The sequence below is a fragment of the Triturus cristatus genome, chromosome 12 (genome assembly GCF_964204655.1).
Source record: "Triturus cristatus chromosome 12, aTriCri1.1, whole genome shotgun sequence".
NCBI lineage: Eukaryota > Metazoa > Chordata > Amphibia > Caudata > Salamandridae > Triturus > Triturus cristatus.
The window spans coordinates 81,462,975-81,477,172 of NC_140595.1; the positions used below are offsets into that span (position 1 = coordinate 81,462,975).

Sequence of the window (14,198 nt, forward strand, 5' to 3'; positions counted from 1 at the left end):
GACCCCCAGTATGCCGTAAAGCCAGAACACACCTTCATACATAGCTGCCCTGTTTGCCGGCATACCTGATTGCTCTATCAAGCTTTGGGGCCACTCCAAAGTAACTCGGCAAGATATGCTAGAAATATGTATTTTCCCCTTATTGTCCAATAATCGATGAGACTCCTCCGTAGAGTTATATTAAGAGCTCAGTGATCATTGTCCGTGTGACTTCAGCAGCAGGAAGGAAAGATGCCCTTCAAACAACAATGGAACTTGGAAATAGTTTGCAGCCAAGTTGGAGGAAGGAAGACCTACTTCACTGCAATGCAATCTGGGGGCGAATCATAAAAATGTATGTTTGCATGGAAATGTCACTGTTGATTTCAGTCCGTTTGTATTAACAAAGGAACCGTGTTCTTTCTTGAAGGACATCAGGAGTCTGTTTACAGCCGAAGACCGGTCTAAAATATAATTTTAGGTCCAGTTTTTGTCGCTTCTAACATGAATTTTCTTTTTTAGGTCTAATCCATGTGTAATGGCTATTATCGCTGCTGTGTGTCCCTAATGTAATTTGTGTATATGTTGTTATAAAACAATAAAATTTGTCTCCATGTTTATTGAAGAAGCCTTACCTTTGAAAGCTCCATGGTAAGAAAAGCAGGGTTTGTGCACATTTTCAAGGAAAATGACCCTTGGTTCTAAAGTGATATTTGCTCCCCCCTCCGAATCTCCGACTAGCACCCTCTGCTTCTGCCGGCAGGCATTTAACATGATAGATATGCTTTTCTTGGTTCCATGCTTGGAATAAGGCCTGTTACTGCCAGAAAGATTTTCACTGCAGTTGAGTTTTGCTGACCACAGTAGTAATGCCCAATGTTTATCCCAACATCCCCTCCCTATGGAGGCGCTAAACTGGGGAATAGTTAATTGGAGATTATCTCATATTGAAAAACAAAATGAACAAAAGTGACTTTGATGAAAGTGGAGCTTAATTGTTGACTTTTTCTTCTCTCCATACCCCTCCTATTATCTCTCCTTCTCCTTCCACAACCTCTCTTCCATTTCCCAGGAACTTTCATCGAGTTCGGAAAGTCTCGATAAATCGTTCTGCTCCGTAAGTCGCCAGTTTTATTTCCATGGCTGGGTGGCTGGCTTCCTTCCTTCTTTCCTTTTCACAACAGCATTTCCTTTACCAAAGCGGCACGCTCCTAGGAGTGTTCGACTGAGCGTGTTTTTGGCTGCACTGGGATAGGTCCTGGTCACCTGGTAAGGGCCTTCCTGCTGTGAATGGCGCCCCATATACTAGACACAGTGCATGTCTTTCTTTTGGCTGATTCTGTTTGTGATCCTGTGCACCGCATGTGCTTAGTACAGAACTACCAGCGACTGTTTGTTTGGCTAGCTGTGCTCAAGCTTGAGCCCAGTGTTGTCCTTTGTCCTGTCTGGCAGTGCTCACACCCCTCTCACTGCGCCATGAGAGAACGTAAGAAGGTGGTATGAAAATTCTGTTCTTTGATAGAGAAGCTCCTATCGTTTATATTGTTTAATAGACAAGAAAAGCATATTTGCAGGGAAGAAACTCAGAGCAGCATTGTTGCAGCTTGATTATCTGGGTCCTGACATGAGGCCATTGAATTTATGTCTTGGTGCTCAACTTGATGAAGTTTTGCTTTGGGCACAATAGACAGGTTCTGTTCTTGCAGGTTACTTGCATGTAATTGTATCTTCAAATGCCCAGAATGTTTGAGCTCCTTTCCCTCTTTATTGTATAGGTGATGTAGTTGTTGTCTATGACTAATTACAGGCTTATTCGGTCATCCTACAGAATAATTTGGTCTTCCCTCACAGACGCTACTTATTTAGAAAAAAGTCAACTTGATTGTATGAACGAGCAGATTCATAGCACTGTAACAGAATTTGATATATACTGAAACATTTTCCGTTCCCTTTGCTTATACAGTTATGTTGGTGTTTCCGGGAATAAAAAGGTCTTGGGAGAGCAAAGCCTGCAAATAATGATGTTTGGTAGTGGCCAGGCTGTTCTCTGCGTCTCCGAACACCAGAGGATTTTAGCTGGCAGCTTGTGTCTCCAGTAGAGAACTTGTGAAGCTGTAGTGGGATATGGATGAGGATGTATTAGAAATATGTTTCTTGTGGAAGGGTTATGGGACATTTTCGAATACTGTTGGTTGATGATCAAGGAGAGTTGCGCTTTGTTTGGTACCAAGGTTTTTTATGGTTGATCAGTAGCCTGTTGTCAACTTCAAAAAAAGGAGGCGTTGGAGTCATTTTTTGTAAAGTATGTAAGAGGAAATGCTGTCTTCTCAAGAAAATTGTGTCTCTTTTGTTCGTTTCAGACTTTTACCCAAACACCCACAATCAGTGTGCCTCTCTGGAAATTCGCCTTACTCAATAAGATCAGTCTAATTTCTTATAACCCTTTCTTAAACTAATATTTAATCTAAAATACTTTATATTCGTCTGTTCTAACCATAATGATTTACGTATATTTCTCATACATGGTTTGTTTCCAATTTTCTGAGGTAAGTATTCTTCACAAAATGGCATGAAATCTGCTTGTCCCTATTCAGCTTCGAAAAGTCACCACAAAGGAAATACAGCTAAGGTTTGGACACCAAAGGATGACATTTATTTACTGCTTTTCTTATTAATTGACATTACTGTCCTTTTCACTGTTTGCAGCTGGTTTTTATTGATGCGTTAAATTACAGCCAGTTGACTTCGTCCCTCATCCAAACGTCTTGATATAGCCTTGCTGCCTCAGTATCAGTTTATGCTCTTACAACCATGTGACTAATAATGATGGAATACCATACCTTGAAAAAATTGATTTAAATGCTTTTGTCTAATTTCCATTTGTCTGATTAAATAAAATAAAAATTGGCATTCACACAGCTTCCCTTGGCCAACTCTACCCATTGTCATGAACATGCAGACTAATTGGTATAGACCCCATGTGCAGCATCCTCTTCTTTCCTGTTTACAGCTATGAACTTGTTGAGAAAAAATCTTAGAGCTCCTTGTGGGATGATTGTCCCTTAACATAACCTGATTTCTAAAGCCTGATGAATTGGTTTGACACGCTTACGATGTTGCCATTGCTCCATTTAAATGATGATTGAACCATAATAAGGACGGAAGCAGGGGATATGCACTTATTCATTTACTTTGGTGCTACTGTTGCTTTTTTTTCTCCAAACCTTAAAGGTAAATGGCTTTGTTTGCCTAATTAAACAAACCCATTTCTAAGTTTTGTAGCCTGTTCCCAAAGTTTTGCTGTATTCCCAGAGATCTACTCTTAAGATTTACTACGTCTGCAGTGCGTTCCAGTGTAAGATGAAGACAATTAGGAGCTTTAGACTATAGTAATATATCTTAATATAGAGGTTCCCCTCTCCCCACATTTGGCAGTATTAATGCAGATTTGATTACATTGCCATCTTGTTGTTGAACCTGGAACAGTCCTTTAAAAGTAGCCTGTGTACCTCGTTAGAAGCGATGGCTTAGCACAGACTTGTGTTACTTGGGTAATATTGCTAAATCACAGCAATTGCCTTGGATTTCCCCGCGTGGCACAGAACACTGACTTGTGTGTATGCCTACTGTCTCTGTGTTTGTGGATGTTTGGTTCCTTGGCACTTTGTGCCATTTTTAAAATCTCCGTTTCTGAGTTCTCATGTTGCAGGGCCCAAGCCTTCCTCTCCCATAGTCCTACTCCCATCATCCGATTCTTTATCCCCTAGCACCTCCAGGGCCCTTGCTTCAATACCACAGTCTGTCTGTCTCAGCTCCTCTTAATTTGACCCCTAGCCCAGTGTTCACAACTTTCTTCCCCAGGACCCTTTTCTTCTGGTACCCACAACGGTGTTTGCACTACCCAATCTCTATTAATAACATTGTATAATCTTTCAGGTTTCGCATCTTCAGATAATGTCATATCTTGGAGCAGTGTACATTCAGTTTTTTTTCTGCTCTGTGGTTTTTATTAAATTTAACAATCCTGCAATTTCTCACTCCGCATTGTGATTGACTGCCAAGGAATGTTCGAAATGTTTTGGTGTGAATTGACTTGATTTTCAGTTTAATATAAACTCCTCATGCTGTAGAGGAACGAAAGTTTGAGGTTTTACCAGATGTTTCATTACTTATTTATTAAGTAGTTTAATGAAGTACAAAGTTTAAGCTTTTAGCCATTTCTTAGAACTAAATTGAGCATAAGTTTGTCCATTGAGCATAGGACGCAGACAGATAGAATCCAACTGTATGCAAAAGTTAACATCTGCTGAACAGCTGCCATCTAATTTGTGTGCCATCAGTAGAAAGCTGTCTAAATAGCCTGTTTTAAGGAATGTGGCAGGCCTTCATAGATATACACAGAGTACCCCTAATGCATGCCATCATACCATATATCACATACCTGTGAGATTAGTTTCAAAATGTGGTGATCCTCTTTTGATGTTGCTCTACGTTTTGCAACTCTTGTGTCAAGAGTGAGAGACATGGAGGGCAGGGTAGTTAGAGTGGGGATAGGCTGGGGTTGAAAGACAGGTTTCAGAGGCGATCAGGGAAAGTCTGATTCAGACCGTTGACCTCTAGGGCAACACCACTGGAAACATCTTACACAAAAGTCAAGAAATAGTTTATCATTTTGAATCCGTTGAATGTCTGAGCACTCTTCAGCATACAGTTTTGTCCACTGTAGAGAATGGTTCATGGTCTAGTCGCTACCGGTTTTAAGACCACCATCACAGTTTATAAACTAGAGCAGTCTGAGACTGTGCAGCGGGTAGGTTTCCTAATGGACGTGAGGGGCGTGGTGTAATAAATAACTGCTGTGCCTTGGAAGATGTAAATCTTTGTAGACGTTTTAGATGAACGCTTCAACTATTGCCACCAAACAACCTACTGTCATATCTACAACGTTTTTAACTTCAGAATGAAACAGAATACATCAGTTTTCTTGTTAAGAGTTTGGTCGTCAACAACATCCCTCATTGTTAGAAAATGTACCTAATCAGCTAAGATTGTTTCCCTCTGTCTACGGTTCTTGAGCCTGCATCAAAGCATTGTAAAAAAAAGTCAATCTTTAATGGAGTCATGAATTGCAGTCTTGCGTTTTTGCAAACCAGTACAGAAATTATTTATGGCCCACACGTTTAACATTCTAATGTACTGGGAGGCAACCCCAGGTGACCATGAGACAAAACTGTACAAACATCCCTACTGCTTGATATTAAATTGTTAGGCTTTCTCCAAGTGCCTAGCATTTATGCTTTCCATTTCAAAAAGGGTTGTATTTGCACAGTCATTCCCCTATCTCCTTAGCAAGCTGCTCTGAGTAGGAAATGTTTGAAAATGTCCTCGAGCTACAGAATGAACTGTGACTCACCTGAAATGGGTAGGACATAAAGTTAATGTGTATAGGTTGCTACTTCAGTCTTCACAATAAATTTAATTTTAGGGAGTGATTGTATGTTCTCAAAATACTCTATGAATAAGAGAAAAGTTATATAATTCAATGTAATTTCTTTCTTCCTTTACTCTGTATGTCTGAAAGCCAGTGTGATTAAATCCCCATTGGGCATGTATATTCCTAGTTCTATATCCATTCTTATGAATGAAGCCTCTACAAGAGTGCCTGTTCAACCAGCGGGCACAGGCAAAGGGAAATCCACACATCTCAATTGTAGTGGAATTCTTGCATTGGTAAAATCTAAAGAACTTTCTGAAAGGGAGTTTTTTGGTCTGCCACTTCTAGATAATGCACACAGCAGGCATGCTTGCGATACAAGAGAAAATAGTTGGAACTGAGGGCATTCAGACTTGCTCTATGGTTCATTGTTATAAAGCTTTAACGGCAAAATACTGCATTGATTCAGAGAGACATCCCTCACACTGATGCACTACATTTAGAAACTGCAAGGGACACCTTTCATAGAATTTCTTTTTTTTTGCAATAGCGGTTAACACTGCTATACACTTTTGTATACTTTGTTAAAAAAACAAAGTATTTGAAGAAAGAAAAAAAGGCTTAGGGTGATAGAGAATGAAGCTGCTCTCTTGAGTTAATATAAACAAAGGATCTCCCTACGTAAATTAAGGCCCTAGAGGAGGGAGAAGGCACAAAAATATGAAATAGAAACCTCTAAGCCGGCCTATATACCTAATTAACTGATCTATTCAGATTCTGCATTACCCAATTAACATGTCAAATTTCATTTCATGTTATAACATTATTTTCATAGAACCACTGTCAGTCCGTTAGAATTTTTATACAAAGAATAATTTTTATTATTTCTTTTTTTCTTTTTTGTGTAATGTGTTTTATAATTTACACATGACTTAGAACAGACAAAAACATTTTTTTTGGTTTTACACTTATAATTTTGGTGCAAACATGTTACATAATTAATATAAGAAAGGCATCCTAGACATCCGAAACATGAAAAACCATTTGCTAGCCATTCATACTTGCATTCATACAAAAAAGGATAAAGAGAAAAGGGTTTTTTTTCTAAAGGAAAATTGGGAAAAAAGGAAAAGTATAGGACCCTTGGATTGGTCCAATTTCTCAGATTGACAAGATGAAAAATGTCAGTTTTCAATATCACTGTGTTGGAAGTAATGTCGCGGTCAACGCGCGTTTCAGTGTGAGACCACCTTCTTCAGGACCAACTGCATAATGTTAGAAGATGAGATATATATAAAAGATGTCTGGGTGTCTGCAAGAAAGACAAAGGGAAATGGCATTGGCAAGTAAAAGGGAATGCAATTAATTTCAAAAGGAGATTACTTCCTTGATACATAACTATTATACTACTTGAGTGCTCATCGTGCATCATAGATGTGTGTCAGACAAAGCCGTGTGGATCATTCACAGAAGAGTGAAATGTGAGACAAAGTCCGACTCTTGTGCAACCCATTGGTGTTATAAGGGTAGAAATTGAAGGAAAGTAGGTGCCATTGGAAGACCCAAGATATATAATGCCAGATGTGAACATGCAGCACCTAGGTGGTAATGCTTGAGGCGGCTACCTTATGAGTCATCAAGCAAGGGGCATATGACCCGCTGTAAAAGTCGTCTGTACAGTACAGCGATAATAATTTCTGGAAGAGAAAGTGTTTTAGTTATTCAGGCTAATCTTTATGGGGTTCTAATGGCTATAACTAATGTAAGAGCCAAAATACCTCAAACAGCTAAAATTGGAAAGTACGATCGCACTAAGAAATTTGTTATTGTATGTCCAAATATTTTGAGATATCGGCTGCGGCAATCCTGCGAGAAAGAAAAAAAGACTTTTTTTTACAGAGCTAAACCATACCATGTTAGTCTATGAAATTAAGTATAAGGTAGTGGGGCCATTTGAATACCACGGATTTGGTTACCTTTTCAAAACATGAAATGATTCATGAGGGTAGAGCCAGGCAAGAATCTGAGTCCAAGTCTCTGTGTTTTTTAAAATGATTCCTGTTCATTTATTTCCAATCCCGGCTTGTCTGTGGGGAATGAAAAGGTACATGTCATGGCGGTGTGCCTATCCCTAAGATGGTACACATACTGTATAAGTATATTATAGACTGGAAGATCAGCCGATATTAATAAGGATTTTGATGGCGTGCTATCGCGTGGTGGAAATTGCACGAAACTGTGAAACATTCCTAAATCTTTCGTGCTTTATGCATGCTATTAATATGACGAGACACGTGAAGTCTCTAAAGTGGCTTGTCTCAAAGACCTATATTCCAATATATACGTATATATATCGGAGGTCGGGCCCCAAGTAATGCTAAAACTTCTGTCAAGGTAGGCGGCAATTTTTTAGATTATATTGGATCCAAGGAGCCAACAGAGCATATAGCTTGCAGTTTGGCTAGAACGCTACGAAAACTAATGGGTGGAACTACGGTAAACTGAATTTGTTCCCCATTTAGACTATTAAGTTCATACCTGTTCACGTAGAAGCTTTGCCGAGAAGTCGAAGAGTTGGAATACGGATCTGACGTGCTTTAACGTGATCCTTTTCTCGCGAGACTACGGACCAGTACATTGTAATTAAGGTGTATCTTCGTATTTTTTGGACGCCATCTTGAAAGGGAGTTTAGCCATTCTTAGTCCTATAGTAAGTGAACTGAGAATGTGTATCACAGGATATTCTGGCCTTTTTACTTGCCAATGCCATTTCCCTTTGTCTTTCTTGCAGACACCCAGACATCTTTTATATATATCTCATCTTCTAACATTATGCAGTTGGTCCTGAAGAAGGTGGTCTCCCACTGAAACGCGCGTTGACCGCGACATTACTTCCAACACAGTGATATTGAAAACTGACATATTTCATCTTGTCAATCTGAGAAATTTGACCAATCCTAGGGTCCTATACTTTTCCTTTTTTCCAGAAAAAAAACGTTTTCTCTTTATCCTTTTTAGTGTAAATGCAAGTATGAATGGCTAGCAAATGGTTTTTTATGTTTCTGATGTCTAGGATGTCTTTCTTATATTAATTAATTATGTAACATGTCTGCACCAAAATTATAAGTGTAAAACCAAAAAAAATGTTTTTGTCTGTTCTAAGTCCTGTGTAAATTATAATACACATTACACAAAAAAGAAAAAAAGAAATAATAAAAATTATTCTTTGTATAAAAATTCGAACGGACTGACAGTGGTTCTATGAAAATAATGTTCTAACATGAAATGAAATTTGACATGTTAATTGGGTAATGCAGAATCTGAATAGATCAGTTAATTAGGTATATAGGCCGGCTTAGAGGCTGCTCTCTTGAGTAACACTTTCCTTGAAATTGGGTAATTCAGCAGACCGCTTTTGAGAATGTTGCAAATAGGGGTTATATAGTAAGTGATCCAAGCTACACAACAGCAATGGATGCTCTCTACTTGAAAATGAAGCATTGTATCGCAAAAAATAAATACAAAATATCAACATTTTGTGTCTTAGTTTTTATAAATGGTCTCTTCAGAGAAGGTTTGCCCTAAAGAATAGACAAGGCCATTCATGTGTACATGTTCAGTGCTTGGGAAAGTCATTCATAAGAGCATACTATTATGATGAGCGGTGATTATCATTGTCTTAATGATAAATGGAGGTCAGACGAAAGAAGTTGGCAATCAACTAAGTTTTCCCTTTCAAAGAGGAAAGTGGTGAAATCTGTAACAGGAGACCTAACTCAACGCAGTGCCTTAAGTCTTTGGAAATTTGTGTTATCCTTCTGGCCCATGCCTCTGTGTATACCCAGAGCTAAAGTTATGTCTCCCTCCGTCCTTATTAAATGGTTCTTCATGTTAATTTAAAGATGTTTTATCTAAAACGTTAAGAGCACTGTTTCAGCCCACACAGCAATGTGATTTCTAATACCTTTACTCTGAAGTGGATTTTATTATAGCCACCGTTGATGGGCTTAGAGTTGTGTGCTGTCCTCGTTGATGAGCCAATCATTGGCTTTCAAAGACATAGTCCTGCTTTGACACCTTCAAGCCATTCTCCCTAGAGTACTGTCAAACATTCATACAAGATACCTTCTTTGATTGCCATTATATTTCCCTTGTCAGGGGTATCTAATGCTCTATTTTACCATATGGGCATACTAAGGATTTTATCCGAACAATGCTTTTGGCTCAGCTCCTTATGATCAGGCCTTGTCTGAGTTATAAATTAACTTGTTTACTGTACCATGTGCTCACATTGCTAGTAATATTGCTTATAATTGACTAGCACACCTTTGCCTGGAAATCATAGAGCAGCACATGTATAAGGATTAAGTCTTCAACAGACCCTTTCTAAGCAATAGTTGGTTGCACAGAAGCAAAGTGAAGCTCTGGACAAACTTTCAGTAAGTCCAACTAATTTGCTTCTTAAACCTGGGTTGATTCTCAAGTGGATTCTTATACATGTAAAGATGCAAAGGAATCTCCAATAGCAATGGAAACTTATTTAGACAACTTTCCCTTTTAATTCTCACTTCAAAATATGTTATACTATTTAATACTGACTAAACGGGCAATTATTAATTAGTTAAATTTTTATTTGACTTTCATTGTATGGACAATTTAGGGTAACATCATTCTGCTTGATGACTACAATGTTGCATCCATGATTAGAAGACAGTAAGTAAGAGGCACTTAGGATATAATAAAAGATTTAAACCTGAAATTTGAGGATTTTGTGAGTGGGTGGCAAATGTTCTAGACATAAGAACTGACGCAAAAAATCTTTCTTCAGAAATGAATCCTTCTCTTACAACTAATCAAACAACTAAATAAATACATCCTGGAGCTCATTCTAAATTTAAATGTAAAACGAACACCCTGGATGTGGAAAACAAGAGGTCAGCCGAAAAGGTGTCTTGATCATTCCAGCATGAAGTACTGAAATCGACAATGTGTCTAATGTGAAAATATAAGCATACAGTACTTAAGGCTTTCATGACGATTGTTTCAGTCGATATTTTGTCAGAACATCAGAACTGACCATTTAAGAATGAAGTATCTTTTCCTTAACGTAATCAGTATTCTTCTTTCGAATGTGAAGGTTTCATGTTGATGACAAAATACCTCTCTTCAAATTACAGCAGTCTAATTGATTCATGTAGGCTTCAAAAATCGTGAACGGAAGAATTAAAATCGGCCATCTCAATAACGTTTTTTTTTAATGTGTGAAAAATGTGTGTTCCTTGTAGAAAAAAGTCTAATAAGTTGATGCAAAACAGGTGACACCTCGCAATCAGTTGGGAGTAAATGAACTAAAGATATTTGGAGTCCATATGCTTAACCCCTTCAGTGCCACGCCCTTTCCCCCTCCTGTGCCGGGCGCTGCACTAGTGGGTGGGGTTCATGACGAGATAGTCTCGTCATGGGCACAGCGCAACCGTGCTCCATGACGAGACTATCTCGTCATGGGCACTGAAGAGGTTAACATATTTATGAGATTGTTAGAATAAAGCATTTGCTAGCCCAGGCTGGATTATGTATATGTAGATATATATCGTCCAGGCCTCTTCTCTGCCTATTATTGAGTATCTATTAACATAGGACTACCAGCAGGCGTCCTCGACTTTCAAGGACGAATGTAGGTAAAAAAGATTTATATGTACTATTGCAGAGATAACTAGAAATAGAACTAATAATTTGTCAGGTAGCTTTGTTACTCTATATGTGTTGGTGTCTCTAAATTCAGCAGTTGAATGTATTTATCAGAAAAACTAAAAGGGAAGAGAACTGTGGATTTGGACAAATTAAGAGTGATCTAGAATTGTTGGAGCCATCGGTGTGTAGAATTTCGATGTTAACATTTCTAGACTGCTGAGGATTCCTCTGGTAGACTGATAAACCTCACTGATCAACGTACCTACAGAAAGAAAGTATGAAATAATTTGATGCTTTGTAAGGTTTGTCCTTTTAGTGTTTCTGCTGCTACAATCACAAGCAAGAAATTGTTTTGAGAATGAGGAGCTTTTACCAAATATTGTTCTTTAGGAAAAATCAATTGGGTTATTTACCAATAGATAGTGTGCATCACATTATATAACAGACCGCATACATTAGACGACTTCCTACCGCCAGCAAAGGCACCCAAAGATGGAACTGAGCCAATGAGCCGCCACATTTTAAGAGGTTTTTGTCCCCCATTAAAATGGACCACACCCATGTAACACCTAAATTGAGACTGAATTTAAAAAAACATCTTGTCCAGTCCAAACATTCAATCTGAAAGAACATACAGTGCATATGCTCACTTTTGCAGCCTGTAGGCTAATACAGGAGTATGCTAAAGTGCTGCTCCTTCTGTGAATACTCATTTTTTAACTGACCAGGTTAGGATTAGGTAGCAGTGACATCTGAAATTATCTTGCCTCTGTTATCTGCCGAGCCTCCTTTTCTCTTGGATTGAACTCCTGGTTGAGAGAAAATATGAGACGCTTTGGTTACAAGTGACTTAATGTTCAATATTTCTTGGTACTTGTAAAAATTGTCAGTTTGTCAGTCTATTTTTTAGTACCACAGTTCACGTTTTATAAAATAGTTATGCCAGCACCTTTTCAAGCTCTGCCAATGTGCAGATTGAAACATTTAACACTCCAAGTAGAATTTAATAGTTCAGTAACATTGCTCTGTAGGGTAGATAAGCAGAACTCGGGCTTTAACCTTTGAAGAACCATTTCCACAAACACATAGATGTTTTGTTGTAGACCCATTGTAAATTCATTCCTCAAGCTGTGAGTATGCCATGGTTGGGTTCAAGGTTTTATTCTTTTGTACGATTCTTTAAAATCATTGCAATCCATACATTTATTATGCAGTGCGAGGAAACACAAGCTAAAACACAGTTTAGAAAAGAAAAAAGTACAAAGAAGTAGAAATGCATCACAACGAATACAAATAAAATAATACGAGTCATGGAAATCTCTGCTACAGGTAGCTACAAGAACTACAATAATAAACTTGGGAATTTTAACCAGCAACTGGTGCAACCTGTGTAAGCAGATGTGATGAACCCAGTGACAATTTGTATATCTCATGAAGGTTGAAAACCAGTGGCTCCCAACTAAATAAGTTAGGGAGCTGGTGCTTGCCATTGTGCGCCCTGCAAGCTCAAACAGCGATGTATGGAAATGTATGTTTCCCAGAGACCGATGTGCAAGTTATCCACTGGGATGAAAACGAGGAGCTATGGGAGCTTTAAAGTGCCTAAAGAATAGTTCAATGGAGATTACATCAGATTCTGCATGCACTCATCCGGCCCCTAAGGCAGCCAGAACAAATAAGCAACGAGAGGGAGGACCCTCCTAGAATCTAAAGTGCTAAGGCTGTGCAGTAGAACTCATCAGTTGTATAAGCTATGGCTGCAGAGCAGGAATCCCTTTTGAGATCAAAAGTGCCAATGCAGCTGTGCAAGGAAGAAACGCAAGGGAGGTCTAAGGTGCAAAAACTGTACAGTGCTAATCCCATCAGTTCAAGCTGTGGCTGCTAAGAAGCCTTCCCTCGTGAGATCAAAACGTGCAAATGCAGTACAGTGTGCCACTCCCATCATGGTGAAAAGTGTGGTCATTAGCCCCCAGTGTGTAGGAAAAAATGAGATAAGTCGCATAACTGGAGAAGCAGTCAAGCTAATTCAGTGAAGTCTATGGTCTGTACTTAATCCGCAAAAAGAGTGCAGCAGGAGCACCTGCTGGCTCCACAATGTCGCAGTATTCAACAGCGCTGATGCAGCCTTCATAAACTTTCCAAATCTTGTGTGGCTGAGTTTCCTTTGCGGTACCACATCTTCTGCATGAGACCTCCTGATCTCCGTTTAGATGTCCGTACTGGATGTATGACGTTACAACGCATGCTATTACAACGCATACCATGACAACGCATTTTTTACAACGCAAACACTATTACAACGCATTATTTTACTACGAATACTGTTACAACGCAAAACTGAGTAAAATACTTAAGTGCTTTTACAACGAAAACAATTACAACGCATACCATTACAACGCCAAAATATATATATTTTTTTTAAAAAGTACAATAAAATCTGGCACGGGATGCAGGGAAATTAGGGGTTTTTGGGTGGGGAAGTGTATTAAAATGTGGAGAAAAACTGTACGTAAATTAACTGAAATGCATTACAAAATGAATACGCAAGTATTAAAATTAATACTCCTATTTCCCCAAAAAATCCGTTATGACAAATTTCAACGTTTTACACAAATAACGAATAATTAATCAACAGTTCATATACATGCAAATCATGATTATATCAGAAAATGAGTAAACGGATTAAAACTCAAAACACATACACATAGTCTCCATTTTAACCATCCCACTTCTAAAACTTGTCCTACAACACTTTCTATGAAAACAATAGCAAAATACATGTTCCAAAATGGATGACAAAACGGAGCAAATAAATGAAAACAACACATCTTTTAATGCTTTTTTAAATTATCATTTTCCAGTGTGAAAGGCAAGATGGCGGCCGCAGCAGTGGCCGGTTAAGCTGGTGCTCCTCATCTCCCTTACCTCTGCGGGTTTCCTCGTTGTACGGGAGTCAATGGCGATTTAAGGCAGTTAAGGCGGCTTTACGAGCAGTGAGTACGGCGGAAGATATCTCCGGTGCTGTCCTTTTCACTCCGTTTATACTCCGTTTATACTTCCCTCAACACTCGATATTCGTTATCGTATACCGGTC

The 14,198-nt window shown here is 38.7% G+C and overlaps 1 protein-coding gene across 2 annotated transcripts in view; it reads left to right on the forward strand.

The window, feature by feature from the left end:
• PI4KB (phosphatidylinositol 4-kinase beta) overlaps nucleotides 1-14,198 on the forward strand; it is a 180,449-nt gene that overhangs the window by 88,983 nt on the left and 77,268 nt on the right. Inside the window, exon 3 of one of the 2 annotated variants that reach the window (XM_085639210.1) lies at nucleotides 1,052-1,096. The exons of the other annotated variant lie outside the window; for it this stretch is intronic. Within the exon in view, the coding sequence (XP_085495336.1) occupies nucleotides 1,052-1,096 (45 nt within the window). The remainder of the gene's footprint in view (nucleotides 1-1,051; nucleotides 1,097-14,198) is intronic. 2 annotated transcript variants of the gene reach the window in all.